The following is a 16,692-nucleotide window of genomic DNA, read 5'->3' as shown; positions in this document are numbered from 1 at the left end:
GGGTGTGTGGGGGGTGCTACAGAGCCAATGACTAGGGTCAACTCTAAGGGACATGCTGGGGCTGGCAGGGGATCTGGGAGGGGAGGAGGGGTGGGGAGGAGGCTCCTGAAACTGGCTGCTGCGTAGGAGGGAACAGGAGCTGGAGCCCGAGCAGAGGGAGGACAGCTCTGAGAAGATGCTCTTGACTCTTCTTCTCTCCTGCAGCAGAATGGAGAAGGACGCCCCCATGGGTAGAAGGTGGTGGATAAACTGCAGCCCCTGATTGTGCTGAAGGGTTCGGGGGAGGGGGCCCACACCCAGGTTTAGCCCTGGAGCCTGCATGAAGCATGCACACACTAGGTGCTAAGGCACACAGCATCCCTATATCTGCTCCCCTGGCACTGCCCTTTCTTCCACAGGTGTCAGCAGAGGCAAAGCTAGCTCAGACACATGCTAATGAGCCCATGCCAAGCCCAGGTCCCTCTGGCACATGCACCTACATGTGTGTTTGGCAGTTAGGGGGGAGGGGTGTCACCAAGAAAGGACAGACTTTATCCCAGGATGCAGAAACCCAGTACCCCCACTGGGTTGGAAAGAGCACGGCTGTGAAACACACACATCAAACACAAACTCCATTGCTAATGGGAGGTAGGTGAGGTGACAGCAGAATGAGGGTTCAGAGCTGTCAGACAAGGCTGGGGAGACAGATATGTTGTCTTCCAGCCCTGGCTGCTCTCATCCTCTCTGGCTGGTTCAGAGCAACTGCTGCCTGGGGTAAGTGAGTGATGAGCTGGGCCCTTGGACCAGAGGGGTTGATAGCAGCAGGGTGCTGAGGTAAGAGGACCACACAGCAATCCCTGCCCCCCTCACTAAGACAGCCTCACAAAAGACACAGGGCTTTAAACACAGCACCAGTCCCAGAGGCCCATTATGCGGCCCACAGAAGTGGCCTACACAGTCCCACTGCAGCACATGGACATGCATGTATGTTCACATGTATGTACCCAGCTATGCAGCCACCACTCCCAGCCGTGCACACAAAGACACCCAGCCTTACAGAGTTGTATATATGGACATGGCCACACACAGAGAAGTACATGCAACTATACGCACAGATGTACACACAGCCATAATACATAACTTTACATGCAGACAAACAGCTGTATATATAGACACCCCATCATATACATATAACCATACACATGGACATATCTACACATATATAACTAAACTCACAGACACAGATGCACTGACCTATAGCTTTACATGTGACACACAGAAAAGCACATAGCTTTACATGTGAACACACAATACAGCTGTATACAGACACACAGCTACACACAGATAGATGTATATGGACAAAGCCCCCACAGTGATGCTCCTAGACAGCCAGTCTCACACCTCTGTCAGTACCATCACATATAGTTAAGACACATAAAGCACAGTACCACGTGCACATAACCACATAGCCATCCACACAAATACAGCCACACCCAGCCACAATCACATCCTAATGCCTACTTGGGCACAGCTTCACCTGAGACCACCATGAACAGACCCACCTTAGTTACACACACAGAGCCAAAGGCATGTGTGCATGTGTGTGCAGTTACACACAAAGGTACACAGACACTGGCAGGCACAGCAGGGATGTCTTCACCTGCTAACTAGATACCAGCATGAGCATGGGCACACTTGAGCTACAGATACAAAGGCATCCCTTGGAAGCAAAGGCAGGCTGTGAGCTCCCCACTCCTGGGCCCCAAAGGGCACCCCATGCTTGGCCCTTACTCCCTTGACTTGCTCTGCCTGTTTCCCAGCAGCCTGGGGAGCCTTTGGGGCTGCTGCAACGGAGAAGCAGCTGTCAACTGGAGCCAAAGAGCAGGGAGTGGAGGGCCTTCAATACCCCGCTTCCTCCTCTCACCCCAGGGTACCTTGACATATTCCCTCCTCTCCCCAGGCTAGGGGTACTTCTGCCCACCCCCAACCTATCTGCACAGGGCTCCTCAGGGTGAAACAAATACACAAATGCACAGCCCAAATCCAGGTGAAACAAGAAAATTATACGCTTTATTCTGGTTCTGGAAGCTCCAATGTGAATCTGAAAAAAGATGTCAGAGGGGCAGTAGCCCCAGGGTCTGGGTGCAGATTACAGTCCCTGGCTCCTTTGGCCCTGGGAGCCAAAAGTGTGGTAAGAAGGCTTAGCTAGAGCCCAGGGCAGTGGAAATCAGGTCCCCCTGAGGCCCCAGGCCCCACCCTGGGCCTGAGAGGTGAAGGAGGAAGAGGGCTGGAGAGTCTGCTCAGTTCCTTAGCGATTGTACCCCAGGAGGGTATGAGCCTAGGGTTACTCCTCACCCTTCTCGGGGGTACTAGGTTCCCGGGGCCACTTGGCAGCCCCTAGGAGTTCAGCCTCAGGGCTCAGCCTTGGCTCTCCCAGGGGTCCCTCGCCTTCCAGGTCCAGCTCCTCAAAAGATGAGCCACTGGCGCCCGACTCGCTATAGCTGTGCTCACTGCGGGTGTCACCATCGTCCCAGCCACGGCTGTTCACCCCAGGGGACAGTGTGGCAGCTGAAGTCTCCCGGCTGCCAGGACCAACCTCCAGGCTTACAGAACTCGTGTCACTCATCGTATCAGCTCCTGGACCAGGAAGAGGGAGTACACATTAGCTAGGACCCCCATGCCCTCCCCTCCTCCAGGGAGAGGACAGAGGCCTTATCACTTGTTCAGCAATCCAGCATACATGGTGTGCTCATGAATAATAAAGCGGGCCCTGGCTCAGGAGACTCTTGCAGCTGGCCTCTGGCCTCTGCCCTGAGCAGGGCTGCACTGACAGGGCAAAGGAAGAGAGGGTGAGGGAGGGCAGTCAGCTGTGCACTCCTCTCCCTCCCCTGAAATAGCCTCACAGCTCCCTGCTCGCCCACAAAGCCTGCTGCCCCACCCCCACCCCCCAACAGTCCATTAAGGACCACTCAGCCCTGAGGTGAGGAGCTAAGGGTAGAACAAAAAGACTCAAGTACTGTCCCCTCCTCCACCCCCCATTTCAGGCTTAGAGAAAGGTTTGTTCAAGGCCAGCTACAGACAGTGCCTACAAGGCATGAGGACAGGAGAATGGACCAGGAGGCCTACTCTCTTGTCCCCTCCCCCATGCAGGGCTCCCCAAGGAGCAGCCGTATCCAGGAAGGCAGCTGGCCTCAGCCTCTGGCCCACAGAGCCCTGATTTGAGGAGGCAGCTAGGGCAGGAGTGGGATGGAGAAGTCCTAGGAAACCAGCTGCAAGGAAGGAGGGTACTGGGATAAAGCATTTTAAAGGCTTTCTTCCCATATGCATGGGTCATCCCAGAGGAGCCCTTAAATATCTCCAACGACTGGTGATTCCTGAGCCGCAAGGCAGCAGAAGGGGACCAGGAGAGCACTCTGAGGGCAGCTGGAGAGCCCTGAGACAGGGGTGATGGTCCAGGTCCCTCCCAGTCTGTTCCTCCCACCCCTAACACATCCTCCAGGCAAGCAGACACTTCATCTGCCCTCTTCAGGAGTAACCCTTCAATTCATCTCCCCAGATCAGAGAAACTGACAACAGTTGGCAGGGGGCAAGGAGGGACAAAGAGCTCAGGCCTGCTGTGTAAGAATCCAGATTGAGAGAAGGCTGATATGTCTCCCTTCCTATGTGAGAGGGAGAGGGGCAGCTGTCAAACATCACAGAGGTGAAGGGTGGGGCAACTTCCCCAGATCCTGTCTCCATGGTGATGCAGCCCTGAGCCAGGAGCAGCTGGGGAATGCTTGGCATTTGGACTTGGCCTGGAACTTACACTGTGCCTCAGATGGGGACTAGCGTAAGGATGGGGAGACTTGGAGTCCGCTTTCCAGTCCCCTTGGCCCTGAGAAGATGTCCTTTGGGCCAACTGGCAGAGGTGAAGTGGACCCTGGAAGTGCCAGGCTTCTGGTCCAGGGCCCTCTTCTGGCTGGGCCCCAATCATGACGCCCAGAATAGAGGCATCCATGAGTGACCTTGGGTTACATCCTGAGTTATGGGTGGTTCCTTCTGACTCTGGGGCAGGACTCCAGCCTCTTAGTCACTCCTTAAATGATAACCAGTGCACCAGGGGCTGTAGGCCTGAAAAGAGCAAATGAAATGGGGCCCCCAGGCCCCATTAAACTGTCATGTTCCACCAGCCCACTTACCCAATGGCTCTCTTGGGATCTGGATATGGGAACCTGCCTGCTTAGCTGCCAGCTGCCTTCTCCTCCCTCTCCCAGCTCCTAGGCTAGGGGTGATCAGAGGAAGGAGCCCAGGGAGGCCCCTTCAGGCTGGGGCCCAGTATGCTGGGATAAGGACAGCCCCTGGGGACATTTCTGGCAAATGAGTCCAAGGCAGGGAAGTGGCATCCCTCTAAGCCTACCAAGGTCTGCACCAGAGGAAGTTCCAGAGTCTTGGGCCTGTGTCCCAGGGCACAGGAGGCCTGGCAAGGAAGAATAGCACCTAAGTCTCTAGGGCTGCTGGGGCAGGGAATGAAGCTACCACCTTCACCCCAGTCCCTCCTTCCTCCAATGCCCACAGCCAGTGCAGGGAGATCAAATATTCATTGCTTCTCTGGAGCTAAATAATACATCAATGTAATAACAGGCATAAGGCAGCTAATCATCCCCTTTCACCTCCTAGCCCAAGTGGAGGCCCCAGTAGGGAGGCAGGCAGGGGCAGGCCAAGCCCGGGGCAGCCAAGTACCCAGCACACACTGCCATGCAAATGACATGCACCTGGCAGACACATGCTCAGAGTCCGCCCTGGGTGTCAGGGCAGACTCTGTCAGAGGTGGGCAGACCCCTTGGTGCCCCCACCAGGGAGTGGGCCGGCAGGCTAGTGGGGAGGACAGGCCAAGGCTCTGGGGGCGTGGGAGCCACGGCTGCAGCCAGCTGCAGCAGGTGCCAAGCAGTCCTTCAACACCCCTGGCAGGCAGTGTTTGGGAGAGAAGCTGGGTGGGTGGGCCAAGGACGGGGGGCCGGGGTGGGGTGTAAGCAGCACAGGGAGGTTGAAGGAAGGTCAAGGCACTCCCCCTTCCTTTCCTGGGGACTGCCTGGGCCTGGTGACCTTGTGCCATGTCTTGTGCCCACAGTAGGGGCACTGAAGAATGTCTGCTGGGCTCCACCAGGCGGGTGGAGCAGTGCCCCATGGAGATAATTAAGTGGCAGATGAAGTTAACTGTGTTGGACACAGCCTCTAGGGAGTGGAGACTGACTCTCAGTACCCCCACCCCCTGCTACAACGTACACCACTCTAGGGTGACCTTGGCTATGGAAGACTGGCTGGGCAGACGAAATCTAAAGAGAGAGGGACAGCTGCTCTTCTCCAGCCCTGTACCACTCCCACAGGTCTTGGGTCTCCAGAATCGATTACACAAGGCTCCACGAGCATGGACAAGGGCTGGATTCCTTAGGATATTACCAGCAGGCCCCCTTGCTCCTGGGAACAGCCCAGGGTCGGAGAGGTGATGGAAGGGAGGGGGGCTGAGAGCAGGCAAACCACCAGCTGGCCTGGACTTGGGATATGAAGGCTGGCTCTGGTGGAAGGGGCAGGCACTGATCTTCTGGCTGCCCTCTGCATGCTCTCTGGCTGCTCTTCAGAAGGGAGAAAGCATCCTTCTTCTGGCTGGGTTCCATACCGGGGGACAGGAGAACAACCTGTTCCCCTCTGTACCTTCCAGATCCAGTGCCAGGCTTACTCCCTGATGAGCCCCACCCAAGTGATGCTTTTCCCAAACAACTGCATCCACCTCCCATGAGCATCCAGCTGTCTGTGAGCTCAGTTTCCAAGGGTACTCCCTGTTGCATCTGAAGGGAATCCAGGCAGGGTCTTTGTATCTGTGTTGCCAGGGGTAACATGTGTAAATCCACATCTACATGGATCCATGTATCTGGAAACAGGCAATTCTGCATGTGGGTCCGGGGTAGGCACGTCTCCTTCCTCCACCTCTGTCAAGCTTAGCCTGGACACCCACAGTGCCAACCCAGCCATGGAGGAGTCTCCTAAACCATGCCCCACATGTCCAGGGAGAGGCTCCACAGAGGGCCCCACCATCCATACCTGTGCCATCCATCTGGGCGTCAGTGGCCTCTGTGGGCCCTCGGCTTTTCCGCTCTGTCTCCTTCACCTCAGGCACGTAGAAGTCTCCCTGCCGTGCCAGCGGGCACATGAAATAGATCTGGTCTTGCTGGTAGATCTCTAGCCGAGGGTGGGCACACAGCTTCCGCCCCTTGTTGGAAAGTGGCAAAAGGTGGAATGAGACCTATGGGGCTTCTGACCCACTTGTTCCTGAGAGGCCCTAGGAACTGTCGATTGTGCATTCCCTCCCAGGGGGCTGGCTCTGTCTCCTAACTCAATCTCCCCCAAGTGCCAAACCTCTGCTGAGGGAGGCACACACAGAGCACCCTAAGAGCAGGGCCCCATACTCCAGGAGGCAGTGGTCTAACAAACAGGAGTCCTTTGGACAACACCCTGGGGCGGGTGCTAAAAGAATCCAGGGGCCTGGAACCACTGGTCCTATCTGTATGCCTGAAACCAAAAGACTGTTGCAGAAAGCAATGGTCTCAAGGAGCCATGAAGCTTAGTGCCCCAGACTACCCCAGGGACAGGGACACCATGAACTATGGCCCCAGCCACCCAAGCCAAGCCAAGTTGTGACCTGCTAGGTTTCCCATCCCAGGATCCTCAGGCCCTGACGTCCCCTCCACCCTGGACAATGTTGACTGACCCAGAGATATCAGAAAGGAAAGGTCACTGCCCCTGACCTTTAGGCTTCCAGCTCCTGCCCTTGCAGACATGTTACTGACAAACCCTGGACAGGGGCTCCCGGCCAACTAAACCCCTCTTGCACTCCCATTCCCCTACCAGGTCAGGTCTATGCCAACCTTCAAGGCTACCAGATATGGTTGGTTCCCACCCCTTCTAGCACCTTCCCAGAGTTTCAGCCAAGGGGAAAGAGGCAGACCCTAAGCTGGAGGGGCAGGCAGGACAAGTAGAACTAGCACTGAACATCACCCCAATTCCCCAGGGAGCCGAAGTACCAGTTTATAGGGCCCCAAGTTCTGAGACAGGCACTCTACTCCCCTCTGCCTGGACACAAAACCCAAAGATCTCCCCACCCCCAGTGTGTGTGGAAGGGGGCAAAGACACATGCCAGAGTTGTACTGAGGCAGTCAGAAATACTCACAACAGGGGTCAAGCCCATTTTGCTCCCCAGCCTGCCCCCCTTTCCTGCCATGGAGTGCAATTACCCACTAAGATGACTGTGAGGCCCCTGCCCTATCACTGCTCACCCGCCAGCCTTCACAACACGACTATTTATAGCACATGCCCGGCTCTCATCATGAGCTCTGAAATGAGCCTTCCACTTAGCAGTAATGAAAGACTTATTGCCTGGTAGGGAGAAGCCACTCTAGGACTCTACTTGTCCACCTCCCTGGCCAACATTAGGGTTGAGGAACCCCTTCCAATTAAAGCAGTGAAGAAGGGTAAAAATGAACCCCCCAGGGAAAGAGAAGAGGAAACGTGAGCCTGGAAGGTTTATCAGCCAGGGAGTCCAGCAGCCAGAAGGGACAGGGTATGTCTGGGACCCCGCAGGGTAAGTAGATGGCCTGGCCAAGGTCCACCTGCAGCTCACCTCACCTGACTCCATGGGTAATGCGGGCAAGGCCCTGCACCCTAAGTCTCCATGCGCTCAAACACTGCAGGGTCAGTGAAGGAAAGTCATTATTTTCAATAGTTTGAGTCCAGTATTTTTTGCCAATCTGGGGTGCTCTTCATGCTACCTCATGAGTCCACATGCCCAGCTCCTCCCATCTCCACATACACCGATGGCTGCCTCTGCTTTTCCAGCTACCCACACACTCACTCAGCCCTGGTCCTCAGGAGGATGAACAAGAACACGACATCAGGAAGTAGGAGCTACCAGGCTCTGGGGGTTACTCTAATGCCAGCACTGGGAGCATCTGCCAAACCTGAGCCCCCCTCAGTGAACTATGCCATGTCACAAGCCCAGGGTCGGGGGGTCTCCCTGAAGAAAGTCCAAGTCCTTCCTTGGCAGCTAGAGGGAAGAAAAAGGTCCCCGAAACCAGTCAGGGCATAGCTTTCACCAACATGCCCATGCTCTGGGTATTCAAAAGGTGCAGAGGAAATCTGCTGAGTGGTCATCAGCCACCTGGTAGTCCATATCTCAAGGGATGTACAATTTTAGCTTTGGGAGATGCTCCCAGGAACAAGAGTCTGTGCCCACCAAGAAATTCCAGGGACAATGGAACCCTACGCCAACTCTTGTCAACACTCAAACCACCTGCCTGGCTTCCCTTCTGGAAGTAACAGGGATGATAAGAGAGAGTAGTCCTTTTTTCAGTCTCCCCTCTAGGCTGGGCATCAGGGTGGGCAGTACCAGGCAGCCACCCTTACCACCTGCTTTGCCAGCCCCCTCATTGGCAGGCGAGAGGCAGCTCTGTGGCTGCTCTGCGCATCTGCCTCCTCCGGAGAGCCCGGCTCTGAAGTTGCCTGGCTGTGGACAGCCTCGTTGCCATGGAAACTGCATCCTCCATCCTTGCCATCGCCTTCATCTCAAAGCCATCGGGGAGAACAGAGGAACAGGGGAGACAGAGGAGAGAGAGAGAGAACTGGCCTGGCTACACAGCCCTTCCTTCCCTGTCCAGCTCTCCCTCCTTATAGCATCCCACACAAGGAGTGCCAGCTGCCCATGCCTGCCCCCAGGCCCCTGGAGGGGCAGCCTCCCACCCAAGCCCAGCCTGGCCCTCCCCCCACCACCTGGGGGCCCCTGGCCCTCCCTGGTGGAAGGAGACAGGGAGCTAATTAAAAATCTCACTGACGGCTCAGCCTCAAATCATTTTAACACATGCCAGGTCCTGTCAAAATTCAGACTCGGGGCAAAGGAGAGAAGCAGGAGGAAAGCAAAGGTGCAAACTTCCAACTCAGGCCCATAGGCAAGGGAGGGGTTTATAGTTGTCCCTGTAGCCTCTCCTCAAGCCCCCCTCCATGTTCTGCCCCCAGAGCAATAATGAGCCCAACCGGGGCTGGGGGATGAGGGACAGGACTAGCCATAAGCCCTGTCCCTAACGGATTAGGCAGAGGACGACAAGCCTTGCCCTGCCCCCCCGCCCCCTGCAGCCAGGTAGAGCCTCTGAGGGAAGAGAGGGTAAACCATGGGCCAGCTCTCAGGTCCTTGCTACACAGAAGGAGCTGTGACCTGGGATGCATGTCGATGAGCTGATAAATATTGGAAAATCATTGGAGAAAGGCAAGACCAGCTGCCTCTCCCTCAGCTAGCCCCAGGGAGCCCTTGGAGAACAGACTGCCAAGGGACAAGGACACCAAGTCAATGCCACACTGACTGGTACTGCTGGGCAAAGGGGCCTGGATGGGCCTGGTGTCCTTCCAGCCCTGGGCACACCCCCTCCCACAGCCCAGATAGCCAGAGGCTCCAGGAAGCATTAGCAGGACAGGGGAATCTACTCTGGCCACTGAAGCCACCGGCTATTTGATGAAGCCACAACCCAAAGCAACTCACTCCCACACAGAATCAAGGAGACCACAAGGTCTCTCTCCTTGGAGGGAGAGATGCAGTCATCCACAATCCTTCCCACCTAATAGGAAAAAAGTCACTATGCCAAGGGGCCACCAGGAACTGCTAGAAACTGGATTCAGGAGTTCTAGTTCCTCAGACACATCTCCAAGGCTTACCTCCCACCTGGGCTTTTCACAGAAGAAACAAGAGGGGGACTTGGAACACCACCCATAATGCAGGGATTTCCAGGAGACCTGTCAACGGCACTTCCTCCAATACCACTGCTGCACTGACATGGGCTCATCCCCCTAGGGGTGCTGATAGACAAGGGAAGAAACGGTGTACACAGGCTGCCAGGGTGCCACTGCCTCAGCTACCTTGGTAACACACCATATATTCCCTTCTCACCTCAGGCTGAGCTCATTACTGGGTGGGTGGAAGGCAAGGATTTTGGCCCATGCAGCTTAGGGCTCCTACAGAGGCTTAGATGGTCATGGTGGGCCAAGGTTTCCCCATGCCACCCGCAGTGCTTCCCTTGGTAGTTCATACTGCATCAGGAGAGGGGAGGATGAGAGTAAGAGAGAAGACCTGAACTACTCTCATTTGGGCACCAACCAACCCATGCCCTTGGCTTTGGCTAGATGTGGGAAGGGGATGTGGGGCAGAAAAGGTCAGGTCCAAGTGGAGACTGAGGTTGGATCATACTCCCAACCTGCCTGGATGCTGGGTCTGCTCAGAGCTAGGTGGACTCAAATCCCCAAAAGGATGAGGCAAAGGGTACAGGCCAAGGATTGGGTCACACATCTCCCACCTGCATTTGAGACCCAGAAAAAGATGAGTTCTGCTATGTTGTCTCTACCCAATCACAGCCCTTTGCCTCACTGGGGTGAGGGGCTCTGAGCCTCCCTGTTCACCCTGAGCTGCCCAGTCCTACCCATCCCTCCATTCCAGGCTGGACAGCTGGGCAGCTACAATGCCAGCAAACAGCTGTTGCATCCCACCCGAGGTGGTGGCATCTCCTCACTGGGTGAAGTGAGGCATGCTCATTTTTAATTACACAGGCACCAATGTGCACCCGCCTGCACACAGCACTCCCTACAAATGGGGGCTCAGACCCTGGAGGCCCCTTAGGCAACTGGTCTGCATCACACGTGCAAAGTGATGGGGGAGGCACAGCAGGCGCTGCTACAGCTAGAATGTGGCACATTGTTATTATTCTGCCCAGGAACTTCCATCAACTTCCCTCTCCCTGGCTGTCTCTCATCCCCACTGGGCCTCCCAACAGCCTCTGGCCCAGAACTTAAACCTGTCTGTGGAGTGGGAGGGGATAGCACGAGATAGCTCTGGGGTCCCTGCAGTGCCACCAGGGAGAGCCTGCAGAAGGGTGGGTGAGAACCTCCCCCCGCCACTTGTAGCAGGAGGGCTCGAAGCTATGAAAATGATGGGCAAAGGAGACAAAGAGTGAGATGGAGCTGCCAGGGAGGGGAGCGAAGGGGCAGAAGTGGCAGAGAGAGCTCCAGGCAAGAACCCAGAGCCTAGCTATTGATGAATAGATGGCTTCTCTATGGGTCTCAATATTCCCAACTGTAAAATAAAGAGACTGGAACAGATGATCCTAAAAGAAGTGAGAAACTGGAAAAGGTGAATAAAAACACCATCACTGAAAGATAGGACAATTATATATTTGAAAAACTCAAAAGGAGTCGACTGGAGAAACTACCACAAATGTTAAGATCACAAAATTAACAAAACAGCCAAGCCCAGTTTTCTGTGCACCAGTCAGCTACTTAGAAAACATAATGGAAGCAACAAATGAAGGCTTTGTGGGGTCATGTCTACCTGAAAGCCCCCCAGATGGCAAGGGAGGGGCTGGCAGAGGAGCCAGACTTGGGCAGGAAGCTGGGAAAGACTGCAAAAAGGGGATGGTGTGAGGGAGAGTAGGGTGGGGAAGGAGGGCGCTGTGCCTGGCACCCCAGCCTGCTGTGCCTGCTGGCGCCACTGCCTCAAGACTTTTCATTTTCACCTCAGAGCCAACAGCTTGCCATGCAATTTACACCTCTGCTCATATTCCTGCATACTCAGGCTTCCTGGGCAGCTCAAGAGGGGGCCTCGGCAGCCATCAGACCAGGGCAGACTGGGGCACTAAGGAGCAGGGGAGGGTGATTCCCTCTAAGTAGGCACAGGAGACCCAGGCCCTTAAGCACCCTAGTTCCCATCTGAACCAGGAAGCCTCTGACCCTGCAGCCAAGCCCAGCCTTTCCCTTTCCCAGGGTCCAGAAAGCCAATTTCCAACCCCAGCTCAGTCCCAATCTGGCCTTCTTAGGCCCTTGTGGAGTAGGACCAGGGGGCAGGGAGCCTGAGGGTGAGGACCCTATGGGAGACTTGGAAGCTCAGCCCTGGGATCCCCCCCACTCTCCCTTCCAAATATGGGAGGGGAGACATGGCCTCCCAGACGCTGCTGTTACCATGGCAGGCTCCACATCCCACCCCTCTCCAAGACCCAGCCATTCTCTGAAGCATCTGTGCAGTCAAGGACCTTGAGCCCTGTAAGGTTCACAAGCTGACAAATATGTTACTGATTGATTATCCAGCAGCAGGAAGGCTGCTCGGTGCAGATGGAACCATGAAGCCAAGCACCTGGGAGCCAGAGACATCAGGAAGTGCCAGAGGGGAAGGACAAGTGGGCAAGTAAGGATGAAGAGGAGAGGGGGAAGGAGGGGAGGTAGGTGAGGAGGCAGTCCTGAATTTCTCATCTCTAACTGGTACCTCTGACTTCTGCCCTCCACCCACCCCCTAGGAAAGCCCTTTCTCTGGAGACTTAGGTTTTCCTATCTGTATAATCAGACAGCTAAACTTCCTTATCTGAGGGCTCTGCTAAAGGGCAGAGTTTTTCTGCTCTGGATGACAAGCCCCCTCCTCAAAATCTCTCCCCTTTCCCTCATTCCTGGAATCCCAAGCTTTGTGGAGAAGAGCAACAGAATTCTTCCTTGGTAAATCCCACCTGCCTAGGGAAGAAGACTCCCTCTGGATTGGTGACAGCCCAACCCCACAGCACCATCCAGACAAGCCTCAGCCCCCAGGGTCCTGAGGACTGCCAAGCTACCACATCTGAGCTGGTATTTCGAGAGTAGTGGCTCCCACGCCCGCCCCAGCAAAGGCTGGCTTTGTGCTTTCAGCCCTGGGGTAGGGGAGGGGAAAGAGGTGAAGCCAGAGAGACTGAGGAACAGGTTCTAGGGCCTAGGCCAGCAGAGGGGAGAGACCTGGCCTCCTGTGGGTACCAGCCTCCAGGGGGAGTTCACTAAAGGGAGTCAGGGAAGCCATGCCCTGATAAGGTAGGAGGCTTCTCTTGGTTTGAGGGCATCTGGGAGTAGAGTGTCATTCAGAGCTCAGCTATGTGGCCTCCAGCTCTCCCTCCCCATCTCTGTGCTGAAATCCTGTTACAAAGCCCAGCTTGGATGCTGTCACTCATCTGCTCAGACACTATCAGTGGCTGCCTGGAGCATTTAGGACCCAGCTTCATCTCTTGGGCCCGAACTTTTGCTCCTCCCCTGCACTCTAGCCACAATGTACTTATAAGCCATGCCCAAATCAGTGACTCTGCCTGACCTCCTTTTTCACCTCGGGAAATGCTACCTTTCTTTCAAAGCTAAGCCTAAATGCCACCACCTTCCAAAGGTTGCTTTGTCTTTCCTGGTGAATCCATCCCTCCCCTTCCCACCCCACTCTCCCTGGGCATGCCTAAACCCTGTGACTGAGGGAAATGGGCAAGGAAAGAATTCTTGGGGCCTGTCACTCAGCCCCAGGTCCTGGCACTGCTGAGAGTGCAGGTGGCAGCACCGGCAAGTGAGCCTCAGTAAGGGAAGCCTGGGAATGGAGCTGTCTCCACCTCACTGGGGGTGAGGATATGAGGCCCAATAAGGCACCTGCAGCAGCTGCTTCCTGTGCCCAGAGCAACTGCGAAGGTCTTCCTTACTGGGAACCTGCTGGGCAAATGGGCAGCCAGGCTCTTCCTGCCTTTGCTTCTGGCTCCCCAAGCTGACTTCCAGACCAGTAGCTTCAGCTCTGACTGCCCACCTACTACAGAAAGAGGGTCAATTAGATGTTGGCTCACACTGCTGCCAACCCATGCTCACTCTGGGGACCATCCCAAGTGTATCCCAAGTTCATGACAAGTCCTGAACCTCTTGGGCCCAGCCCCATTCATGGATGAGGCAAAGTGGCAAAAGGCACATAACCATCAAAATGATACTCGGCCCAGGGCATCCAGTCTGGACTTAGCCACTAACCTTGGGTAACCTCCCTTTTCCAGGGAATGTCGGCTTTGATTGTGACCCTACGATTGCCTCCTAGCTGGTTCCCCCATCCCCTGAACAATGCAGCATAAAAGAGGGCTCAGTAAATAACTGCTGAGGTAAGCAACTGAGCTGAGGTGCCAAGAGGGCCTCCCTTATTAAAAATAAAGTTCAGGGCCACCTGGGTGGCTCAGTTGGTTAAGTGTCTGATTCTCAATTTTGGCTCAGGTCGTGATCTCACAGTTTGTGGGTTTGAGCCCCATATCGGGCTCCACACTGGCAGTGTGGAGCCTGCTTGGGATTTTCTCTCTCTCTCCCTCTCTCTGCCCCTCCCCAGCTCTCTCTCTTTCAAAGTAAATAAATTCTGAAAAAAAGATAAAGCTAGGAACCCTCCCACATTTGCTCAGCAAAGGTGATGGGCACAGAGAGCGATCACCCCAAATTTCACATCCCACTGGGGTGTCCTCACCTAGATTCCCACTGCCTGGGCCATGTTACTCCCCACTAGTGTTCTAGCCCCAGAGTGGACTCAAATCCTGCCCGCCCCCAGCACTGACTCCCTCAAATTTACCCAGGTAGGATAAGTGGAAACACATACAGAAGATTCTGAGCCACTGGAGAGGACCCCAGGCTAACCATGCTACTAGGAAGAAGCAACAGACTCCCACAGCTCAACAGACCAACTCACTCTTGCAGGCACCTTGCTGAGGCCCCTGTTCCTTAGTCCCCAGCTGGCTGCTCTGTGACACCATCTGATCATCTACCACTCAAGAGTTCAGTCACCACCACCCCAGGGAGAACTGCAGGACTCCCCTTAGCTCCAACTCCCAGTCAGTCATGCTCCCCAGAAACAACTGCTTCTTCTGGGGGCACTGCCCTTGGCTTGCACTTGGGATGAGCCCGGGCGCCTCCCAGCTCCACTCACACTGCAGCTGCCACAGTGTCCTCGGGATCTGCAACAGACATGCAGTTGGCCAGGGGTAGAGGGGGCATCTGCCCAGCTATGTCCCTCTCTAAGGACAGAGGTTTTCAAACCACTTAAGCCTTAGATGTCCTTCTCCAAACAAAAGCTCACGAGATCATCTGGTTCATTAAAACCCAGAGGAAGAGCCACTCCAGTTGAAGCAAGTAAGGGACCAAGTGTAGTCCCCTACCCCTGGCTGCCAAGACACAGGGGCACCTAAGCATAGCCCTAAACTCCTGTCCCAAAGAGGTCTGAGAGCTATGGTCTGGGGTTCCTGCTACTTTAAACCCCTAGTAAGACAATCCCATCAACCCAGCTGTCCCAAAACTTTACCACCAAGACTCCCCCAAACAACCAGCTCACTATATCCACCCCGCCCCCATCTGCCCCAGCTTGCCCACAATTCTATGGAGAAACAGCCAATACCTGACCTCCAAGGCCTACCTGTATTACCCAGCCAACCAGCTCCCACATGGACAATGCCCTTTGTCTCCCTAAACTCAGGAGATGTCCAAACATCACAAGGACCCTCCCCTGAAAACTCCTAGAAAGCAGAAACCTTGGGGAAGGGGGATTATGAAGATCAGGGATGCTGTTGAGAGGTAGTCAGGCACAGGGGGACTGGGCTGGGCAGTCTCACACTCTCAGTGACCTCCCCAACAACTGCTTCAGATAGCTGTGAGCCATGTACTGAGCTCAGGGGCCTCTCACACACAGTCTCACACATGGGATCCCCAGGCCTCTCACTCGGTCCTGGTCTGCTCCATGTGCCCCAAGTGTTCCCTGAACACTCATTAAGACTGGTTCTACCCTGTGGTGAATCTGGGAGCCTTTGCCTATTGCTCTGGGCTGACACTTGGGCCCCAACTCTTCGGTGGCCCTGAAATTTCAGGGAAGTTCAGTTTCCTCCTGCAGCTGCCAAAAGACCCCACTTCCTGGGACAGGTCTCCTCCTGTCCTGAGGCCACCTCCTTGGACTCTGGTGGAGCAGCCTGACAAAGCTGGGGCATCTTCCACATAAAATAATAGTCACGTGGTACCCAGGCATCCCTCGCACAAATGCTGTCCCAGATTGCTCTGCCTAGGGCCCCCCGGTGGTTTATGTGAAAAAAGGCAGAGTTCTAGCCCTTACAGCTCAGCTTGCCAGGCTGCCAAGGTGGGGAGGGCTGGCCGGAGAGCCAGGGGCTGCTACACAGACCACAAAGCTGGGGATCTATCCATCCTCCCAGAATCCTCACAGAAACCTGACAAATGCTTCATCTTTGGGTTCCTTACAGTGACCCCCAGGGCCTTTCTGTCCCATGAGGTGAATCCTGCCCCAGCCTCAGGCACATCTGCAACTGCCAGGACAGCACCTGCTCTCCACCTCCCTCACCCAAAACCCTGAGACCATTCACCCTGCCCCCTGCTCCAGCCTGCCAAGCCCTTCCTTCCATCCTTCTGGCAGCACAACTACTGGCCTCCCTCACCTCTCCTGAAACAGAAAGCCGATGGCTGCTGTCATTCCATTTGAAACACCTTCACAGCAAACCCAGCCTCAGATCTTGAAAGCCAGAGAGGCGGAGAAAAAGAAGGGCACACATACACGTACACACACATACACACAAAGGCAGCTATCTGTCAGAGCTGGGACAGTCAGAAGAGCCCATAGTCTCATTAGCAGCCTTCTTTCTCTGGTCCCAGGGCAGTGGGGGAAGAGGGCAGGTGTGGGAGGGAGCTTTATAATTATCTTCTGTTTCCTAGGCTGAGAGGCACATGGCCACCCCCCTGTCCACTACAGGCTGAGCCCCTTCCTCATTTCATGTGATGTGCTCCCCGAGACACAAGATCAGGCTAAACACAGGGGCAGAGGTGACCCCTGCCTCCAGAAACCATCAGAGCACCTTGGGCCATGCCTCCACTGGG

The 16,692-nt window shown here is 55.2% G+C and overlaps 1 protein-coding gene across 7 annotated transcripts in view; it reads right to left on the bottom strand.

The window, feature by feature from the left end:
* Positions 1-18: 18 nt before the first annotated feature.
* Positions 19-16,692, bottom strand: part of TEX264 (testis expressed 264, ER-phagy receptor) — a 32,521-nt gene continuing 15,847 nt past the window's right edge. For 3 of the 7 annotated variants that reach the window (XM_019417016.2, XM_019417019.2, XM_019417017.2), the window contains exons 5-6: positions 6,055-6,223; positions 2,630-5,884 (exon numbers count right to left, since the gene is read on the bottom strand). In XM_019417016.2, coding sequence (XP_019272561.1) covers positions 5,412-5,884; positions 6,055-6,223 — 642 coding nt within the window. In that variant the 3' untranslated portion in view covers positions 2,630-5,411. The other 4 variants (XM_053896784.1, XM_019417021.2, XM_019417023.2 and 1 more) reach the window with 3 other exon arrangements.

The sequence above is a fragment of the Panthera pardus genome, unplaced genomic scaffold, assembly GCF_024362965.1.
Source record: "Panthera pardus isolate Hobbes unplaced genomic scaffold, ASM2436296v1 HiC_scaffold_8, whole genome shotgun sequence".
Taxonomy (NCBI): Eukaryota; Metazoa; Chordata; class Mammalia; order Carnivora; family Felidae; genus Panthera; species Panthera pardus.
This window is presented reverse-complemented; position numbering and strand designations above follow the sequence as displayed.